Genomic DNA, 22,307 nt, shown 5'->3' on the forward strand with positions numbered 1-22,307 from the left:
TTCGGATCTCCCCTAAAAGACCGGCCCTTTTGATTGTCACATATGTCAGAAATTTTCGTAATGGCTGTCACTATTGCGCATTCAGGTCCGCGCATGTCTTATGGCGGAGAGTTGTTATTGTTGAACGCGTTAAATTATTTTTAACAATATTATGTGTATTTTTACAGACTTTTTGAGCGAAAATTTTGCAATTAGTGAGTGTTAAGTATAGTTGGTTAAGTGCCCCAAAGGATTCTACAACAGAAACAGGAGTTAAAGTGTCAAAAGTATGTCACTAAAAATGGGATATATAATGTTTCTTAGCCGTAAGCCAATTGATATGAGTGCGTGAATTTGGCGGGCCCGGGCCCTAAAAACGTTTGTGATAGCGTCTGCCAACATGTATTGTCGGAAAATTACCCAAAAACGCCGGTTCCCTTATTGTAAATAGTCGTTTTCTCGACCTGAACACATGGAATAACAACTCCCCATCTGGCTTACAAAATGGCTGCGAGCAGGTCTAGCTTTTTATTTCGCGATTTTCACGCGACATTCCGGCGTTTGGCGACTAATTTAGGGTGGAATCCCGTCGGTTTTCGCGGTTAGGCGACCGATTGTACGTTTTGGCTAAGTGGTCCTAGTGAGAAAATTCAGTTTCCGTGAAATTTTGACCGCGACCAGTGTCCACCGACCATCATGAAGAACGGATGTGCGAGGATTTTTACCATCGTAATGTTACGCGGGGAAACAGTGTTCAATTGAAGATAGTCAGTTCGTTTCTAGTTGAGGATTTCGCAAAAATTTGGATTTTATACTCAAAAACTTGTTTGTGCTAGCTCCCAACGTTGACAGCTAGAGCCCTAACAGGGGACCTTGAGATACTTTTTTTATTTATCTCTTCTTCAAAAGTGACCTGATCAATTTTAAGTAGGATTTTTCGCCCTAAGTATTCTGCGGTTCGTTAAAGTTTAAACAAAATCGCATTCGCCATTATATCGAAACATTTATTTACAGGGTGTGCCAGTTTAATAGTCATTTTTAAATATATTTATTTTCTGCAATTTAGGGAAATGTCCATTCGGAATTTTTTACAAGACATTTACGATTTTGATTATTCTGGTTGATTTAATAAGTAATTTATGATTTATAATTATTAACGATGTTTTGATTATCATTACAACGTGGTGTTTATTGGTAAAAACTGACAATCTCATCACAAAATATACTTTTTCTGTTTGTAATACCTGTCGTATTGATATTTCACGTGTATTTTCCGTTTAATGGATCGTAAAGTTGATTTTTTTTATAATGTGTTAAAATAGATAATTATAATGTGTAGAAATAATTAAAGAACATAATCGTGAATTTTCTTTTAGGTTCTTCTTAAAAACTCTTATTACTCGTTTTGTGGAAACTTAAACTATCAAATTTCATTTTCAGGCGATTTTATCGCATATTCTTACTTTAGAATATAATTTATGTTCATTTATGTTCAATGTTCAGTTTTAGCTATATTATCAAAATTAAAAGTAACAATTTGATGATCGTATTTAAACGCTTCTTTTACATTTGTTCAAGTGTATTGTTTTTCTAAATTCTCTATAGTAAAATTGCAGTTTTTTCTTTTATATGCTACTATATTTCGATAAATACTAGACTATAATTTACGTGTTGTATTTATGGTTTGCCGCGTATTAATTAATGTTTGTATTATATTTCTTAATTTAATGTTTATTTTGCAGACTTATTTTCGATCAAATTTATGCGTTTTATTAATTTGATAGTCATTTTTATTTGGTGGCTTCATTCGGAAACAAATAATTGCTATTGTTAATTGCAGTTTGAATATTGTTAAGCAAACGTCTCTTTAAGATTAATAATCATTTTTTATTATATTCATTAGGATTTATTATTTGTATTTCTTGTATATTATTTTGCGTTATTGGTTTTTTCTTGCATAAATTTTTAGTATATTGATACTAATTGTCATCTATAAATTTTTTCTTTTTTAATATTGAAATTGGTGTTAATTTCGATATGTAGACCTTTCATCTAAGCTTCTCATTTAAGGCTGCCATAAAATACTTCCAAAATGTCCATTAGTTTTGTTATGATTTACTCCATATTATTAATAGAGTCTTAGAGTTTATTATTGAGAGTAAATTATTTGTGATGGATCTGAGAAGACCTTATTGGCCTGTTGAGTATGATACTTTATTTTTATAAGCCTAATAAGTTATAATAGGAAATTCTTCTTTTCGTTTTCTAGGATTTTTTAAATCTCGTACTACTAGATTTTAATGCTTGACATTTGATATATGGAGTCGACGTTGGTTTACTGGTTGGTACAAAATTTAACAATGTTTTTTTTTTTATGTCGATGGGATAGATATTTCATAATAACACCTCATAAACCCAATTTTTCTGATTTTTATTCTGCGCTTCGCTAATTGCGCTTCGTGAAAACGTATCTAAAGTTGAAATTTTTAAATAAAAGGTCAAAGGTTAACATCTTAAATCCACACGGGAAGTTTAAAAAAACTGCTTAAAAATGTAATAGATAAGCTTGTATAATAATAGTGTATATTGAGAATGACTATTTTTGCAAAATGGATTATCGAAAACTAAATCCTCTTATGTTTTATGCAATAAATATCCGCCACATTTTGATCTTAAAAGATAGACAATTTATTTCATAATAATAATGTTAATGAAGTCCTTCTGTTTAATTTTAATCATTTTTCATAATATATATTTAATAACGAACTATTGTTATTGAAATGGCTTTTTTTAACAGGTGACAGCAGTGCGGAGATTTAATGTTGACGTTGCTTGTTGCAGGTAAGAAGATAAATACCACCCTCTGGATGGCAACGTTTATAAGTGTGAAAGTGTGCGCCTCCGCGCGGGGCACTCAGGATTTCAGGCGCGATAAGGCGCACTTGCTCCACAAATAGATGGACTGGGTCTTTCCCATAAAGCCAGTGATCACTGTTATCGTCACCTGCGAGGGGACTCTTGGACACTCCGAGTTTCCCCAGCAGTTTGCAACAATTGTCGATAGGTTAGTGCATTTTTTGCAGTTATTATTGGTTTTGCGAAGAGTTATTGTTTTTTTTGGAGGAAAATTATTATGCCAAACAACTGTAAATATAGTCGAAATATTAGTGACACCAATGACAGATTCATTAGTCATTAATAGATAGGCTCCACTAGACAAATTTTCAATTAAATTCTTAAGAGTCTGAGGTGGATATAAAATAATAACATAAGAAACAATAAAATATAATATGTATCACTTGGGTTTTGAGTTAATTTATGCTAGTATTAGTTGGAAATACTTTAAAAGCTCACATTTATACTAAATTTATTAATTTTTATCCTTCAATAAGAGAAGGACATATTTTGGCTTAAATCACGTCTTCTACAAAATTTTAATTTTGCAAACTTTTACATCATGTTCCTTCAAAAGGTTAAAACAATACTTTTAGAGTTTATTGTTTTTACCCTTTGTTAATATTACATTGGTTGAACTCTGAACCATAACTACTTTTAGAGCCGAAGTGTTAAAGTTAAGTGCCTCATCCATACTAAATCTTTCCAAAATACATGTATATACAGCGTTTTAAAACTCGAAGCTTTAGGCAAACTATTTTTGTACACACTGCTGAATCCCTTAGAGAACACAAAACATTTTGAAACGAAACATTACATTAAATATAACAATTAAATAAGTTTCTTCAAAATAATATTTTTTTCAGCTTAGTAATGATATTCAACGATAGTAAATATTTTGATATTTAGAATGAATTAAAAGATCAATCTACAACTGTTATTAATTTTTTTTCCGTGAGAATTTATTTATTTGGTATTGTTCAACGCTTATGTGCATCTAGTAATTCGATCAATAAATCGATTTACAGTTTTAGGACCTATTGGTTAAATTGTTGTATAAGCTTAAGGTGTTTGAATGTTTTCTTGCACTTGAAACATCCCAGTTGAACGAGTATTATCAATATGATGTCTTATTTGATTGCCAGAACAATACATATATTGTGGTTGTGTAATTGTGGTTGCTCAATCAATAAGTTTTGTGTTTTATAAGAGATGTCGCTAACAAGTATGTTGCCTTATTTTTTAATTGATTATCGAAATTATATTTTGCATATTAAGCAGTAGGTCCTGTCAGTTTTATTTACACATTTTAAATCGATAAAAACTTCCTCAGATACGACTTTGATTTTATTAGATGCTTTTACTGATTTACTTACTTACTGATTTATTTACTTACTGATTTTTAAACTTATAATGCACTTGTAAAGACTGATTATATTCATGTATATGGTAGAAAAACGTGGATTACTTAGACATTGTGTTGGTTCATTTAATGATTCTGTGAATCCTAAAAGTATCTTAGACATGTTATTAATTATTATACTTTTATAGGGGATTAATAAGAATGTTATACATTATATTAGCATTATAATTATGATTTAAGCTGTAATGTTTTATCCTAGGTTGGATGATCTGTTGGGCGTTCCGGTGAAAGTACGCAAGCTGGAGCCGTGGAACTCCGTACGCGTGACGCTGTCGGTGCCGCGCGAGGCGGCGCTGCGCTTACGCCAGCTCGCTCAGCAGGGGGCGCCGCAGCTGCGTTCCTTGGGCATTCTCAGCGTGCAGCTGGACGGCGAAGGAGCCGTCTCCCTCAAGTTACACGGCGCCAACGGGGAGCCCCAGGAGATCGTGATCAGGCCGAGTCCGGCCAGACGAGCTACGAGTACTTCGGGCGACTCCGCAACCGATGGCGGAGGAGGCGGGCAGACCGGCGCTACAGCCCTGGGACTGGGCGCGCTGCTGCCAACGGCAAGCGGCACATCGATGGTGTCGGCGACCCCCTTCAAGTCGCCTAACGTCGTGTGCCCCCCCGACTCGGTCGTGCCGAGGGTGGGCGCGAACCTACCAGCCGCCCCAGCCCCTAACCCGCTCAACAAGCCCCCTTACGCGGGCCCGTTTCCGTTTGCTAGTATGAATCAAGCTATTCACAGGTAACGATACTTGTCCTGGTAAAATCCCTTGCAGGTTGTTAATGTGACTTCATTGGTGTTACAGCCAAAGCAGCAGTAGTAATAGCGGTTCTGGCGGCGGTCCTCCCAGTACCCCTAGGCCGTCCGGCATCGATCCTCCGTCATTCCTACCCCCACCCTATCCAGGGGTGCGACGTCAAGCCACCGCCACCCCAACATTACAACCGGTGAGTTTTTTTCCAAGCTCAAAATAATTTTTTCCAAATATTCAATTTATCGATGACAAAAATCGTCATAAAAATGACTAATAAACTCTGTCTCTATGACAGTCAGTTTGTTACACATAAACTTAATTTGTGCTTATGGCTGTAAATTAGGTTATGTCTTCGAAATGTTGAGGTGGAAATAAAATGTTTATACCAAAATGCCAAGAAAAAAACCTTTGCCGAAAAGTAGTTAAATCATCATTATTTTGTTATAGAAAATTAGGGGTTTATGATAATTCATTCATGAATTGCGTATATATATTCAAAACTTTGAGATATTAATGAGAATGACTGAATATAATAAACGTGCTGTTATTAAGCCGTGGTCCTTTAAAAGTGTATTACAATGGCCAACAAGTATTTTTTGAATTTGCGTCAAAATATTGCAAACCATACTGACTGACTGAGTTATGACAACCGAGTCAATGGGAATTGAATGATTTTGTCAAAGGAGACATCAACTTCCGAGATTCAGCTTACAACGTGATCTATACAAGAGACTTTGAATGAAGGTGACACATGATTCTTTTCAGGCTTAATAACCCGACATTCTTCTTTATATCGAGAGTATTTAGAAAGTAATTGTTTATTAAACAAAAATAAGTTAGTTTTGTTCACACATGCATTATGTTAATGCAAATATGATGATATAGTCCTCCCAATTAAACAGACAATGCACAAACGTATTGCCAAATTCAGTTTATAAAATCGTAAAATCCCTTTAAACTAGGGGTATTTTTCTTGCTCATTTTACTAATTAGCATTACTCTAGTTAAAAAGAGGCAGAATGAAGTCTGATACGTCCGAACATGTAACCAAATCGATCTATAGAATTTGAATTGTGTTGGTACTTGTCGATAGCGTTGTCATATGTCAGCGTAAATATAATAAAACAATTCTAATCTACAAACTATTGTGGCTGTAGTAATAATTCGTAGACAATAAATATGAAATGATGTACAATAATGTTAGAATAAATTATATTTTATAATGTTTCGTAGCGTAACGTAATTTTTGTTTCATTGTTAATATAACTTGATGTGGCAGCGTTGCATTATAAATATTGATGACGTACGTTGGCTGTTTTATCGGAAGGACTATATAATATCTGATATGTACCACATAATCTAGAACTAATTATATTATACTATAAATAATTTATATTCGCTTTTGCAAACCTAATGTTAGTATAATTTGTTATATTAAGCGAAGAAAACACTCCAAAAACAGTTTTTTGTCGTGCCGTACTTTTGGTATTGCTAGCTTTATTTAATTAATTTAGTGTTTAGGGTAGAGATTTTTTCAAATTTTTAAACACGTTTTTATTTTTGTAGGCGCTTTCTAATCAACCGCCGGTCACTATCTCCAGTCCACTGCTGGTTAATCTACTCCAGAATGATCATCAGTCGACGGGGGCTACGCCATCTACCACCACCGCCTTGGCCCAAAGCAAACCTGGGGACATGCCGACTCCTGTAGTCCGACAGATGAGGCCCCCACCGCCTCCGTCGCCTGCCAAGGCACCGACGCACATGCTGCCACAGAGCCCTGCTACCCCCTCGCCTCAGGCGTCAGCGCCACCCCTCAAGACTGCAGCGCCGCCGTCGATGACCGGCGCCCCAAACCACGTCACCTCTCAGGCCAATGTGCTAGTGAGCATGAACAACAATAATACCAGTAGCCTTAGCTGTAGTTCATCAGTGTCACCAAGCGCCTTAAGCACAACCTCGATGGCTCCGAGTGCTGCGGCGGTCAATGCGCAAGCCATTTATGGGTCCACGCTTAGAACCGTTCCGGATCAGATCCAGTCGAGGGTGCAACATTACCAGAGGACACCACAAGGCAGCATTATTGCGGTAGGCAAATTAATACTTAATATTGTCAAACAAGTGAACTTTTCGTGTTCGTATATAGCTCAATAAGCCTGTTCAGAACGCTTTGCCTCTACACCATCAACAGCAGAACCAGCGATTGGTTCCCGGAGTACGTCCACAATTTGCTGGTATGCAAAAAACTGGAGTTCCTTACGCGTCTCACGCTGCAAAGATGCTTCCCTGTCATATTAATAATATCTCGAACAACAGTGTAATATTGTCACCTGCATGCCATCCGAATTCCATGGGCAGCGTCGGAATGAGTCTTCATCAACAGCAGCAAGTGCACGGTTTAAATCAAAACGACATCATCGGCCATCAGGTATGTTTGTTTAGTTTTGTTTATTAGAATTATAATTTAAATATATTTCAAGAAAATATGCTATATTGTACATAAGTGATGAAACTATTTCGTTTTACGGAAATAATTAACTTGTTGAACCGCAAGCACAATCAGTATTTCTTCTTGTTATTCCAATATAAACCAAACTCTGTATCTAGATATCTCATCCATCACACACTTTATTTATAATATAATTATTTATGAGTATTGTCTTCGTATGTCAGTTTTCCATGGTTATGAATAGCGCTGTTTTTATCAACTAAAAGGCAGGTGACGTTCAAAATTCATGTTTATGAATATTATAGAATTCAGTTGTGCTAACTTAATAATTTTGATAATTCCTCTAGAACAAGGGACAGGACAGGGGATAATCTGTCAAACAGTTTCTAACCGATTCTTTAATGCTATTCATCTCTGAAAATAATGACTCACGTTCATAGGTAGATGAAAATGTGGTTAAAATAGCCAGCTTCTTCAAAAAGTTAAATGTGTCTGGTAATTTTTACTTGTATTTCAATGATTTTATGTTTCAATTGATTCCAACTGTTTCCTTATTTCAATAAATTTGTGAATCCATATTGAACTGGACTGAAAATCAATCAGCTGCATTTCACATTCTTCAATTTCCAATCAATCGAAGTGGAATAAGTCCAGTTTATCAAATGATGTCACATCAGGGTACATAATGAACTTGAATATTTCCGACAATTCTTTGAATTGAGAAAATCTCACTGAAATTTCCTTGATTGAAGAGTCAATTACAGAAATAACTTCTTTGTCTGGCTTCTCATATATCTGTAAATCGTTTTTGTTTAATTTGGAAAATACTTGTAGTTTCTTGTAATAATATCGTTCTGAAAACATGTAGTTTAACTTCAATAGCGCGAATGAGATCTTAATTCATCGAATCGTTGGCATATGTCTGCGATAAACATCAATTTCTAATATCCTGAGTTACATCAATGTACTCTAATACTCTAGGAGGACCTTTAAAATAATCAATTCTTTTTTTTGAGAGAATGTATATCATCTCCAACCCATGCTATTATGTAAGAGGTTCTTATTGTTTCAGATGGTTCCGCCAACGCCTGGTGGCAAGACGTTGCCTTCTCCACCACCGTATAGTGTAGCAGTATCATCACGTCCCCATTGGGATTCCATAGTATCTAACCCGACCGCATTGTTGGATCTAACACCATCGCTGACTGATCTAAAACCGGATGATTTGGATGATCTTCTACCATCACTGAGTCATAGTCCCTTGCCCGAGCTGTCTGAACTCGAGCTATTAGGAGGACCGCAACCAAGTTCTACCGGTCCTGAAAATGGAATCCCTGAGACTGACGGTCGGAAATTTCTCATCAATCCTTTAACAGGAGAACTAGAGCCACAATCGAGTGACGAAAGCGATACTGAAGAAGTTAAGGTAAGATATTGGAAAATATTGATTAGACTATTTGTAATTATTGAATCTTTTTTTGCAGGACGTTTTCACGGATTTGCCTTCGCCTTTAGGGATGTCTGACGAGGATACTAACTCTACTACTCGTCCAGATACAACTACTGACCAAAGCGACAGTGAAACTAGGTCCAGTAATGATGGGAAACATTCCAGAGTGAAAAATGTCAAATCCCGTCGAGAGGGAAGAGATTCGCCTGCTTTGAAGGTATAAAATCTGAATTCGGTTCATAAATCAGTGTGATAATTATTTTTTCTATAGCCGACAGAGAAAATCAAGCTGCGACTGAAATTGGAAAAATCCGAACCAGTTAATCCTGCTTATAAGGTGGATGTGAGCTTTGTGAACGCCCAACAACCGAAGAAGGCCGCCTCCTCAGTGTTACCCGCCATGGCGGGCCTTCCTCCTTCTGGTGAGGAACTTCGCGTGCCACCTCTGCATATTTCTTTACGTGGTCGTAATTCGGCCGTTATTAAGAATAAGTCGAAGTCAAATGCGGATGGCGCTGGTGGGAAGAAGGTTCGCAAAACCCAGGTAAAAACACGGGAGAGTGGTATGAACAGCGATGATGATCCGCCTGGCGAGGATCACAAGAAAGTGAAGAAATTTAAAAGTAACCACGAGCATCGCGAATTGTTAGCTGCTTTAGCGGATGATCCGGCTAAATTTGCCCTCCACAACCACTATAAGGAGAAGCAGAAAGAAAGACGAGGGTCGGATTCTGAACTAGTGCGGGCAGGTATTCGGAAACACGACGCTAATGGTGCTTTAAACATCGGAGATGAGAAGAGACGCCGTCTAAGCCAGTCGGAAGGAGAACGACGAGTGGATGATGATACACCGACTGTTCCGGGATCGACCAATGTCGGAACAGTGGGAGTACTGCCTCAAAAAGTGCGAAAGGATAAGGTAATGTCTTTTTTCAATGTTATTACTAATAGGACTGACATTGTTTTTGTTTAGATGAAAATAAAAGAGAGCTTTAAAGTCAAGGACCTTAACAGGAAATTGTATGCAGCCGTTACAGCAAAAACTGTAGAGAAAACCTTGCAAAAACCCGCGGTAACGTTACCGACAGCCACTGATGTTGATATGGAAGCCAAGATCAAGCAAAGCTTAATGGAAGGGGTAATAGGAGAAAAAGGCGTCCCCAGACCTCCGCATCGGACCGTTGAAGTGGTTATTCATAGCACCGATCCTGGAGGTGGTCGACCTGGAGTTCCCATAGATAAAGTAAACATTAGCAAGAGGGAATGTTGAATTAATTTTTACAACATTATTTCGTTTAGGTAACAAAAAACGCTCTAGAGGTGGCGCAGAAAAAAGAGAAAACACCTGAACCCGATAAGTGCAACATACCCGATAGGAAAAATGTCGACGTATTACAAGACCGCGACAAACAATTAAATGCTGCTATCGTCACCTCAGGCAATAGATCACCTAATTCGGGTAGTAATGGGGGACAAGGTGAGGACAGTGGTATTGAAAGCATGGATGCCTTAAGTGAAAAGAGTCCTAATCAGGTATGTTAATTAACCAAATGCAAATAGGATTTTAGTTAAAAAAGGGTTTATTATAATCAATTAATTATATTAAGTTGTATAGTTTTGATACTTAGTGATAGGAAGCTTTAATTTATTATTATAATAATTGGTTAATTGATATAATTCTTTCATTTTAAAATAAAGTTTATAGCATTTAAATGTTTTCTTTTCTAATTCTCTAAGATCTAATCTAATAGAATGCTGAGACATTATGGTTCAATGGAAGGCCATATTATTATAATGCTTTATATGATCATCTGTGAATCATCCAACAAAGCAGTTTCTCATGCATCTAATATTAAGACTGACTTCATAATCTTGTGCCTGTGTTGATTATGACTAGTTTTACCTGTGATCAATATTTCTTTCATTCAGGATTTGTTGCACTTTGTACCATCTTTATAACAGAACTTATCGCAAATCTTTTGATCGCATCTGATAAAAATAAACAACCAATATAATTTCTAGACATGATATTAATATAACAGGAAAATCGAGCTGATGGAACCAATATGTAATTACATTATTAGGTTGTAATTCCAAGATACAACATTTTTCTCGTTTTATTATTTATAGGATTATACATAATGCATTTGAGTTGCATGTTGTATAATTTTATATACAGAAGTAGAATAAAAATGTAAAGTCTATTCATTAAAATTAATTTGTCGCAATAAAATTGATCAACTCGGTGTTTATATATCTGATGTGTAGATATAAATCTGGATTCATAATTTAGGCGAGTCAGAGTCCTCACGGCGATATCTTACCCAACGTATTGCCTGCGGCTTCCAAGACCCAAGTGCCTGACATGTTGGACATAGAATCGCAGCTTGCCAAAATGGAAGGCCTGGAACACCACGAGCCAGAGTCCAAAAATAACGCAGCGAAAACCATGCCCACTTCTGAAGCCGCTGACAAAATAAACGCCATGCAAACGAACGACGCACGAAATGTTGGTACTGGTACCGTCGAAGACGTCAATGAGAATGAGTGCGTGCATCGAAATGATTCAAAACCGTGCTGCGACCTGACCTGCACGTTACAGGATAAGCCCAACGACAAAGATGAGGGCATTATCGCTTTAAAGGTGAGAAAATCTGTCACATTATTTCAACTCTTAAAAAGTCGAACATCATGTAAAGTAACAAAATCACCGCAATGTTCAAAGAGTATCATACACTATCTATCTTGCTGGTTATATACTCATAGTGGATACATTAAATTATTTTAGGGTATTTAATTTAAAAATCTTTGGTGCCTGTAATTGTTGATTTTTTAATATGTTTGGAACATTTTAAATAAACCTCTATTTATTTCAGAACGTGAAAAAGGATGACCAGTCTTCTCCTACTTCTCCACCATCCTTAAGGGTAGCACCTGCCCTTTACACGTATCCATCCAATCCGGGAGATAAGGGTGGTGGTGGAGTAGATTTACGAGGAAGCAGCGAGAGCCCCTCGATCACCACCGAAGATGAAGACAGTAATCCGACTCCTGAACACAATCAAGTGAACAACAAAAGCAAAAGTCTTTTGGAGCAGCTGCTTATTGAAATTCCCAGTGAACACCATGGAGGAGCTGTCCCTCCCAGTTCGCATAGTCCTGCTACCAGGTGAATTTCTTGTTAATGAGTGGCGAGTGTTAATGTTATTTTTGGGTTTTGTTGTGTCGCAGATCATCGGTGAGAACGCGGGCTCTTAGTAAATTAGGAAGCCCCGAGCTTAGTTCTCCGGTACCAAAGACAACTAAAATGGTACCGGCTAACGCGGTGGCCGCGAAAAGGAAACGAAACGAGAGCGACAGTTCCAACCATAGCGTTGAGGAGACGAGGAAAAGACCGCGAAAAGGCTCAGGTACATACTATTGTTGTCTTTGTTTTTAATATTTAATTAATTCATCTAATTTGGTGGTGTGAGTGAAATGTCTATTTACTGTAAGACAATTTTTACCACTTTTTGACCTCCTCCCCCATTCGATTTTACTTATGCTAAATTATATGCTAAAAATTATAAAGAAATAATGACAACATTTTGAAATGCATTTGTACATTTTTGTGTTCTGGCAAAAATCATTCCACTAAGATCTTTGTTTCTATAAGTGGCTAGAGTCACAATATTCTCTTATTTTTTTAAAACCTGTTTGTTCAATACCGACTTGAGATTTTCCAGTATTTTCGGTATTTCCGGGATTTGGAGAATTTGCATGTATATTGTGTAAATTAGAAGTTAAATATCGACTTTTTATGTTAATTTAGTGCTTAGAGGATTTCAGAGGAATAACAAAAAAGATTCATTTCTAGGTAAAATCAATGTTTATTCAAAATAAACGTTTAGACTGTATCTAAAGCTCTTAAGATTAAAATCAAATTAGAGATCAACGAAAACGCGTGTTTTAAAAACACTACAAAAATCTTTATTAACCTGGTCTCAGACCCTTCAATGCTCGCCATCTTCTTTAGCTGCGAGTTTTGGTCGGCATGCTGCCAATCACTTACACGAGGTCGAAATTTTTAATTATTAAATATAACAGTGTATATAACATAATTCATGGTTTCGCATCACTTTAGTCTTTTAAAGTAATAAAAAACTTTTTAAAAAACTGCTTCTGGTAAGCTATTAAAGTCTGAAAAGTCTGTTAATGTAGTTCTTTTCTTTACTTAGTTTTCTCTTAGGAGTTCTTGCTTGTTGATATTGAGTGTCAACATCGACATGGTGGAATGTGTCTTTTTAAAATAAGTATGATGTCCTGAGGTTGAGCCCCACAACGTTTTGAGTATTTTATTATAGTTTAAATACTTGACTGCTATCTGATTAATTTTTCATTTGTGATGAAATGTTTTTATATTGATTAAACTTTAGAAATCAAAATTCTTGTTAATTTCTTTACAATTAGCCCGTATTTCGAAACACTCGTCTCGCTGTCGAGACCGTGCTATATTCAAAACTCGGTGTAGACATATATATGTTTGCCACGTTGTTTATAAAATGTTAATTAGGGTAATTGATGGCCCAGCGCCGTGATTTGGGGCTTTTATTGAGTAATACATCTATAAAAAAACAATTAAAATGTAATAGCTTGACATAACTAAATCCAAAACAAACAATAAACATCAATTAAATGACTTTTGTAAAGGTATGTTGTATCTATGTTTTCAGAAGCTTCGGATGTAGGCAAACGACTGACAGCAGGTCACGGCACCGGCATCAACTCCAACAAAAAGAACTCAAAAGGCGGTATACAGAATCAGCAAGACGAAAGTTCCGACAGTGACGAGCCCCTGATTGAGAAATTGAAAAAAACCGGGCCTCCCAATAAGACCGTTCCGAAAATGCTGAAGGTGGCAGGTGCGGTTACTATTGCTCCAGGTGCGATCACTGGCGTTACAAATAACAAAACAAATACTCGGAGATCAGCGCGTGCTGGTCATCAACAAGAAAAGCAGCAACAACCCGCCCAGAACACTCGGAGTCGCGAGAAAGTAGGCCAACAACAGCAGCAGCAGCAACAACAACAACACAACCATCATCATCATCAACAAACACAGTTAGCTCATGCTCACAATAACGCTGAAGCGGAAGCGGCGTTGCGGAGAAAAACCCGAAGTGCTGGTTAGTCTCTGCTCTTAACAATGGCGTTCAGTCTGAATTAATTGTTATTTTATACTTTATAGATATGGAGAGTAAACGGAAAAAAGAGGTGAAGTGACATAACGGCCCAGGCTGGCCGTACGCGGAGGTCAGCCACCGTTACCTATACCTACAACCATCGCCTCTCTACAATCCTTATCCACTGCCCACCCCTCACGTCTTAAATCATGCCGTCAGCTCTGCTTTCAGCGACAGTGACAATGATGAAGAAGATCGCACGTCGTCCTCCAGCGATACAGAGGACGATGAAGAGGACAGCAGCTCAGTAACCCTGTTCTCCTGTTCCAGCAGCGAGGATGACGACGACGAAGAAGATTATGAAGCCCTGGGTGAGGGAGGTGGGATTTAAAAGGCGCGTTGAAGCTTTTGGTACAACTTGGTTTTCTCTAGCGCTATTTTTCGGTTTAACGCATAATTTAATTAATTTGCTTGATGATCAGAGTGGTACATTTCAAAAGTTGTTATCGGTTTCGCAATTTTAACCTCATAATGATGTCATCCTCGTTTTTGTTCTATATTTAAAATATTTATTAAAGTCGAACTAAAAAATTTCTTCAAGTTATCATTTTTACTGAATTGATAAGGTTGATATGTGACACTTTCAGTTGGATATGTTTCTTTTAGATCTCGTATTGACGTTGTCACAATATGGTAGTAAAGTGCAGGAAAATGCAACTAAACGAATGTTTCTTTGCAGTGCCCGAATTTGTTTTACTGCCTTTTAATTTGTCTTTGTAGATTGACCACTCAGATCATCACATAATATATTCACAAATACTTTTTTTTCGAATGGAAACAGCTTATACTTCCCAATGTGCCTTCATAACTGAAAAAGGATAAATGTATAAGTATACTACATTAATGTTAGTGTTCAGAATAAGCCTTTCTCGGTGGTAAATCGACGTATATATAACGTAGCAAATAACAGCAAGTGTAGTGTCGATATTGACGCTCAGCACTAGGGAAAGCCGAACGTGAACCGAGCACGGCGGTTCGTTTAAAACCGGAACGCTGTTTAAACTGTACAGATATTGTGATAATGCGCTGCAGGTTTCAAATTAATGGTCAATCTGGCGTACGCGCAGTGTTGACAGAATCGTCCTATTTCAAACTTCAAAGATATTGTGCTCTAGATATGAATTTATCTATAAGTAAAAGTTGTTATTACACAATCGATCCCGACTCGTTTTTGCGACACTGCGCGTCCTGATCTATTTGTTGATTGTTGTTCGTACGTAATGCGTCTGTGTGTAGTTGCTGTTTGTCTGAGAGACACCGAGTGTATGTGGGCGAGCATGAGAGAGAGAGAGAGAGACTGCGCGATATAGACAAAACCTAATGGTTTTTTTGTTTCAATTTTTTTTTGGGTTGAAGGGGACACTTACTATTAATACCGATCCTTTTGTTTAAGTTTTAATATGTCGAAGACGCTATTGGTTTTTTGTGATTTTATTCGAATATTCATCGATGAGTTTTGAATTGTTTCGAAAGGAAAGAGCAAAAAATGCCCGGAAGGGAGAAGCATGCTACTTCAGTACGGGAAACCCGAAACATAACATGACGAAGAGGAAAGAGTAGGGCGACACTTTCGGCCCTGTAACTGAGTGCTTTTTTATTTTTATTATTATTATTACTTTTTTGTTATTAGATAAACGTAGAGTAATTTTTCTTTAAATTAGTTGTAGTCCACCCAGCAATACTTTTATTACTAAAACATTTCTAGATCAAAATGTCGAAGGAACTTTAGCTGTAATTCGTTATAATTTGCGCGATCTCGTTTGAGGCCTGCAGCGCCAGCACCAAGCAAAGCAAAACTAAAATTGGATACGTTAAAAACTAGAAACCTGTATATAGCTAGGAAAAATTTAAATACATTTTGTACATAGTATAAATAATGATTTAAAGAATTTATAATAAGAAGCTATAGCGTTAACGCGCAGTGAAAAATAAAGAATTGTATATTAAAAACAAATTATTATTGTACATGTCGTATTTTACATACTGAACTATTCTTTACGTAATAATATATTATACATTATATACGTTTTAAGTCTTTTTTTTCATTATTCTCTTTTTTTTTCACTCTGTGTCGAGCGTATTTTCCGCAAGAGCGACCACGGATCAATTCGTTTCCTTTTTAACTCGGTGAGCTTATGTGAGCTTTTATTGTATTAATTGTTTATCGACCCTCTAGACGTCTCACCATTTCTTGATCGTTTACTTTTTGGCTTATTATCGCTTTACAAAGTTATTTAACCGTTGATCATTCGAATTAGAGCGATGGAAAAAATTTTGCAACGAGACTAGAGGGCGCGGTTAGAGTCTCCATTACCCCGGCGGGTTGGTTTAGGAAAAGACGCTCGGGACTGGTAACGTTCTTAATTGTAGAAAGTGGTCAGGTTGATTATCAAAATATACATTGTTAAATAGAAATACCCTGATATTTATATCTTTGTTTTTTATTTATTTATTTACGAGAGAGATACCCTTATTTTTAATTTTAATAAAAACGCCTTAATATAGAACACACTTGGTTTATTTTCGCTGAATGGTGACACTTGTCGATAAAACTATCAATATTACATCAGTAATTTCTGTAGTAATTTTCAGGAAATTGTGAAAACCTATAAATAGGATTTCTGTTGAAAAATAGCAAGTAAATATATATTATATATATTATTTTTGTTAATTAGAGATGATGCAAGTTAGGTTTTCAATCATTTTAAACTAAACTCTAGATGTATTTCAATAAAATACTTTTATTTTAATTCTATAAACTAAATTGCGTCAACTAAAGAATTTGTGCGCTCTTGAGGAATTATATAATCATTCAGTCTGATGGACAGGAATCGAACAGGCCCTTCTTCCGCATTTTTTCGAACTCCGCGTTGATATCATAGTTTCTGAAACAAACAAAAAATAATTGACGAGACTTATTATTTACGTGGTAATGAAAATTTATAGGAGTGACTCCAAATCTGATGAAATATTTCTAGCTTCAAACTATGAATTGATATCTGTCTAGTATAAATCATTATATTTACAAAGAACTCCTATTGTTTTTAATGACGTCATCTTTTAGACCAAAAATGTCACGTTTCAATAATTTTATTTAATACTGACATATGGGACATTATTTTTTAGCTGACTAAATATGGCCCTATATTTTTACAACATATTGAGTTATGGAGTGCTATTTAAATTGCTTGCGAATTTATAAATATAAAACTTAAACAATATATAGATATTGCTTAATATCACTGATTAAAGTTATTAGCAAAAAAGTTTCTTTCATTTTTATATCGACAATTAAAAAACACACTAAAAATAGTCTGAAGGTTCTATTTTTATCATCAAATATCAAGAATTGTAAATAGATACGATCAAAACAAAAATTACAGATGGATTCACGTGATATTACTGAGTTTAACATCAACATCATTATAACACAAAATAGAAACTTGTTTTGACCATATTTTAAATTTTTAATTTAATTTTTACCTGTCAGGTAACATTCAATCAGTTCGTATTTTTTGTTTCTAAAATTAGCTTGATATTAGCTTCAAATGCTTTTTTATCCAAGGAAAATAATAAACATTTAATTAAGAAAAAGTTTAAATTATTTTTTAATAACAGTATGTTTGTTAATTTGCTAGTTTTGCGTCGTATTATGAATAATTTTTTACATGTACTAAATGTGGGATTCAGGAACTGCGAAAAAACGTTTAAATGCTGTGAACTTTCCAAAAAAAATTAAAAGAAAATATGCAACTATATAATTTTGTTAAATATATTGGAAAATGAACTGTGAAAATTATGAAAGGCCTGGACAATCGTTAGAGCGAGTTAAATCTGAATGTCCATCCAGACAGAAAAAGGTGGGGATGAAGTCAATTAAATATTTATTTATTTTATTAGATTTGGCAATGCCTGTAAATAAATGGGTAAAGGATAGAAGTATTATAACGGAATAATAAATACTTGAACCAACATGTATCAATATCATGTGTGCCTGTTGTTTGTATTCGTATTTCTATAGCACATATTATAAGTAAATGAAATAACTTGAAACTTACTTGTAAAAATCAGCGTATGCTTTCTTTCTGGCGTCGTTATGAAAAATCTTCACAATCGCAGTGACTACCGTAATACTGACCGCTACAGAAATCAGAGTGTTCCTTACATTAGTGTACAACAGCCTCCTAAGCTGAGGTTTTTTTAAAGTGGTACTGACTGTTGAGGACATCCTGTTCTCCCGATTTACTGAAAAACAAATTAATAGTGTTCTCGGTTAGATACCGTTCAAACTGACGAAAAGACACACCCAGAATTTTTAAAAGCGCCTAGGAAAAAACCTCTGATTATTTGCGAATATTTTTATCCAATATCTACGTGACTAGTGGAAGGTATGCATCTTTTTCAGTAAACAAGGATTTGTTCGCTTACGTAATGTCAAAACCGCACAAAGTGATATAAACGGTTTAAAATATTCATAATGCATAATATGTTACACTGCCCAACTTAAAGCTTATGAAAGTATTTGGCCCTTAAATACCTTAAAACTTATCTTTAATACGCTGTATGATCAAACATCATGAACTATTTAACAGTCGTTGATTATAATTGTAAATAGGAAGGAAGAGCAACTACTTAAAAATTCAAGAAATAAAAATAACTTGTATTGATTATCTGGATGTTATTATTAAGTAGATGGCGTTGAAAATCAATATTATTGTTATCAATATTTATTGACAGTGTCATCTATATTGATTAGGATTATTTATAATAATAATAGTCTAACCGATTTCTACTAGTTTCTGAAAACCATTTTCATTGCAGGATATGCATTAATGACTTAAAATTAATAAGTATAAAACAGCGTTCTCTTAAATTATATATTGTGCTTATAAAAATAGGACAATGTTTCTTACTTTAAAGCAAAAATAATTAGTAAAAAATTAATTATTAATTTAAGGTTAGGTATATCAAAAAAACAGGACACGTGACAAAAGTTTCTATCAATTTAGATGTAGGAAATTTATGAATATTTATAATAATTATTATATTTATTATGTGACGTATAATAGAATCTTTATAACACATAGTAATATCTAATTTTTATAGAAATATGTAGGTAAACTTCAAGTATTATTAAAAAGTAATTAATTCTTGTATACAAAGAACAAATAATAAATTAGGATGTATCTTACTTTACCAACAATCCTAGATCAGAACGGAATACCGAAATCGCGCTTGAAATAATCCTGCCAACTGGTTAAAACTGTCTACGTTTTTTTGATTGGAGGATACATGCGCCGTTTACAGGGAGAAATAAAGGTTTTTTTAACCTTGGGTTGTATTTTAGGGGTGAGAAGTTCCTTATCCTATATGAGGGCATGTAGACAAGTTATGGTTTGTTTAAATAGCTTCGGGGATTTTCTCTCTGAGGGACGAAATAAAACATAAAATTACATAATTTTATGCGGGCAAGGATATTATTTAAAAAATGAATCGTCCTGTAAGACGATAACCGATAAGATAAACAGAATCGATGATGAAATAACACAATTTTTACTATAGGACATGTTTACACAGTTTATCTGTTTTTGTAACTTGTTTTCCTTTAATGGAATTATGATATTGATTTTATACGGCGTCTGTTGATGAGGTTTATATGATGATACGAGAGATGTATAAATTTTATAAGCTGATTCGGAAGAATTTAATACAAAATATAGCAATAAATTCGAACGTTTTTATGTGTTCTTCCATAAAATTTTACGAGGGAAATTTAATTAAATATTTTATTTTCATGAACAAGTAATAAAAAAACAATTAATATAAATGTTGCGGTATATTTTAATATTACTATTGTTGCTCTACATCAATCAAACATGTCGTATTCCTTGGTAAGTGTTATAATTTCGTGCACACCCTTGAACAATTGAGTTTGATTGAATATTTCAGAAACTGGGTACCGTATTTTGTCTTTTTGCGGCATTTGTTTGGCAATATGGTTACGCTGCACACATCATGGTTGCACCTGGACTATACAGACAAGTGTATCCCGTTCTCGAAAGACAAGGTGTTTCTCAACCGACATTGCCAAGTGGTGCTCATGGGGATAATCAGAAAGTAAGCGTCTATTTGGACTTAGAGTTGGCAATGCGGTATTTTTATAATCAGTCAAAACGTTAAAAAGCGCTCGGTTGAATTGTTTACGAAGTTACGCTTCTAACGGACATCTTGGGGCTTTTATTCTTGTACCTTGTATCTATGCACTTTTAAAGCATTTGCGCGCATCTGTCATTCTTGATGAACCATTTTTGAATGGTAAAAACGTCACGAAACAATGACTAAATAACCGTTTTTTTTAAACTCTGGCACCAGTTCGCGCCCTAGACATGCTCCATTGCTATCAATGAATCCGTATTCTCAACGGACTATCGATTGACATTTTCTCTACGCTCTTCAAGTTCTTTTTGGGACACCTTGTATTATACTGGTTAAGTATTTCCATGAAGTTATCACATAACTACTTATAATCTAACTAGATAACTTGCGTAACTTCACACCTTTATTTTTATTTGTTATTTTATAAGATTGTCCCAATTAAATATTTTTACTTGCGAAATTATTTATACATTCATATTTACTCCAGAACATTTTTGATTCAATACAATAACATATATAATGTAATATGTATATTAACGTCATATGAAAGACCAATACAATTTTTCAATTTTCCCCACCAATCACGCCAACTTAACTAATTAATCCTATGAATGATTTTGTTTTGTTATATCTGAATATTTTTATGTAAGCTCTTTGGAGCACGGTCTAATTCACAAGGCCCAGAAAATCTAGAAGAACCAGGAGAAGGCCAGGATGGACAACCAAGAGCATACGTAGAAAGGCAGGTGTATGAAATACCTTATCCCGGAGATTATCGATACCGACTAGTTCCACTTCAGCAATCGCCGCATGGATCGTCAGGTCCATACACAGTACCGGCAGGAGACCCATACGCCAGAGGTCAAGATGTTGGTGGTCCACAACCACCTAAGTTGATATATAATCCTAATCAACAAGAGGTATTTGTAGAACATTTTTTATTACTACATTTGGACAGTTAAAAGAGCAATTATCATTTTAGGGCACTCAATATTTTTATCCTTTAAGCAATAGAGCTGCTCCCGAACATGTACCTGCATATGCAAGTCAGCAAGAGGTAAAACTATCAGTTTACGGTAACAGTAACTAATACAGTTTCTTTTTCAGGATGAGGCATGAGGCTAGCTCAATAAATTCAAATAATGTGTAATAAACTTTTGCTATATGAAGTTAGTATTTTGATTTATTATTGAAAATCTCAAAAAACCTCCGATCTTTTGTGAATATTATTATAAAAATACCTGCACTTTTATGTTCGTTAAATAAATGAGATTATTTAATGAGAATTAAACATGCATATGAGTTATAAAACTTTTAAGATTTAAAAACAAACATTTTTATTTTATTCGAATTCTACGATATTTTACCGGAAAAAAGTGGCGACTTGTTGAGCCAACACTACCGTTTCAATCTTATTTTAATCATAGAGCAACTCTCTATGTTTAATCTAAACAATGATTTTAATATAAATAAAATATTTCTTATGTAGACACTCGCTTATTACATCTACATTTATGCATACTATGATATGCGTTTAAAAAAAAATTGAACAACTTAAGCAAGAAAAGGCATGATATCGAGCAATTTCTATCTAATAATATATGTATGAAGACATTACTATTAATAAGAATGTCTATTTCGAATACTTCGAAAATTAGTCATCGCCTTAGCTCTTTCTTTTGACACGTGAAACGCTTTTCTTAAAAACGGTGACTTTTTTGTAGTAAACATTCAGTGTAATGATACACAAATAGGAAATTAAATAAAGGAGTAAAATACTTTCAGTTACACTTCAACGTATGCAGAGAAAATATGAAATAATATATAAAAAATTTAGAACCAGAACCAACAAAAACTGAGTCTATAATAAAAATAAACGATAAATTTGAGAAAAAAATAGAAATATAAAACAATAAACTGGATAGGCAATGTATTGAAAGAAATTACAAATATAATTACAGCCGGCTTGGTTGGCGCAGTGGTAAAGCGAACA

The 22,307-nt window shown here is 35.0% G+C and overlaps 3 protein-coding genes across 6 annotated transcripts; 2 read left to right on the plus strand and 1 right to left on the minus strand.

The window, feature by feature from the left end:
• Positions 1-79: 79 nt before the first annotated feature.
• Positions 80-16,587, plus strand: Ncoa6 (Nuclear receptor coactivator 6). 4 transcript variants are annotated; one of them, XM_076403770.1, is made up of 16 exons: positions 80-266; positions 2,821-3,043; positions 4,497-5,024; positions 5,089-5,230; positions 6,604-7,125; positions 7,184-7,465; positions 8,559-8,912; positions 8,971-9,153; positions 9,208-9,855; positions 9,910-10,179; positions 10,236-10,469; positions 11,230-11,580; positions 11,813-12,105; positions 12,168-12,346; positions 13,649-14,101; positions 14,164-16,587. In XM_076403770.1, the coding sequence occupies exons 2-16, from the start codon at positions 2,937-2,939 to the stop codon at positions 14,196-14,198; spliced, it is 4,581 nt and encodes a 1,526-aa protein (XP_076259885.1). In that variant the 5' UTR covers positions 80-266; positions 2,821-2,936; the 3' UTR covers positions 14,199-16,587. The 4 variants fall into 4 exon arrangements, 3 of the variants coding, with proteins under 3 accessions (XP_076259885.1, XP_076259886.1, XP_076259887.1); XM_076403771.1 differs by having other exon boundaries at positions 84-935; XM_076403772.1 differs by having other exon boundaries at positions 84-906.
• Positions 16,588-16,658: 71 nt separating this feature from the next.
• Positions 16,659-18,386, minus strand: LOC143196156 (cytochrome c oxidase subunit 6C). Its single transcript, XM_076403781.1, has 2 exons — positions 18,217-18,386; positions 16,659-17,043 (listed from the first exon to the last, which is right to left on the minus strand). Exons 1-2 carry the CDS (start codon positions 18,384-18,386, stop codon positions 16,971-16,973), a joined length of 243 nt encoding a protein of 80 aa, XP_076259896.1. The 3' UTR covers positions 16,659-16,970.
• A 1,076-nt stretch (positions 18,387-19,462) lies between these two features.
• LOC143196154 (uncharacterized) lies at positions 19,463-21,483 on the plus strand. The gene is made up of 5 exons (XM_076403779.1): positions 19,463-20,049; positions 20,108-20,275; positions 20,965-21,234; positions 21,297-21,371; positions 21,422-21,483. The coding sequence occupies exons 1-5, from the start codon at positions 20,035-20,037 to the stop codon at positions 21,431-21,433; spliced, it is 540 nt and encodes a 179-aa protein (XP_076259894.1). The 5' UTR covers positions 19,463-20,034; the 3' UTR covers positions 21,434-21,483.
• Positions 21,484-22,307: the final 824 nt, after the last annotated feature.

The sequence above is a fragment of the Rhynchophorus ferrugineus genome, unplaced genomic scaffold (genome assembly GCF_030347505.1).
Source record: "Rhynchophorus ferrugineus isolate W39M unplaced genomic scaffold, kcgeb_rfMv2 rfM4, whole genome shotgun sequence".
In the NCBI taxonomy this organism is placed as follows: Eukaryota; Metazoa; Arthropoda; class Insecta; order Coleoptera; family Curculionidae; genus Rhynchophorus; species Rhynchophorus ferrugineus.

Bases quoted from the DNA above. Each gene is read 5' to 3' on its own strand.
- Ncoa6 (XM_076403770.1), top strand. From the start codon at position 2,937: ATGGACTGGGTCTTTCCCATAAAGCCAGTGATCACTGTTATCGTCACC. The intron at 7,466-8,558 runs GTATGTTTGTTT...TTATTGTTTCAG, and splicing joins ACGACATCATCGGCCATCAG to ATGGTTCCGCCAACGCCTGG. The intron at 14,102-14,163 runs GTTAGTCTCTGC...TATACTTTATAG, and splicing joins GAGAAAAACCCGAAGTGCTG to ATATGGAGAGTAAACGGAAA.
- LOC143196156 (XM_076403781.1), bottom strand. From the start codon at position 18,386: ATGTCCTCAACAGTCAGTACCACTTTAAAAAAACCTCAGCTTAGGAGG. The intron at 17,044-18,216 runs GTAAGTTTCAAG...TGTTTGTTTCAG, and splicing joins GCATACGCTGATTTTTACAA to AAACTATGATATCAACGCGG.
- LOC143196154 (XM_076403779.1), top strand. The intron at 20,276-20,964 runs GTAAGCGTCTAT...TTTTTATGTAAG, and splicing joins CTCATGGGGATAATCAGAAA to CTCTTTGGAGCACGGTCTAA. The intron at 21,235-21,296 runs GTATTTGTAGAA...TTATCATTTTAG, and splicing joins ATAATCCTAATCAACAAGAG to GGCACTCAATATTTTTATCC.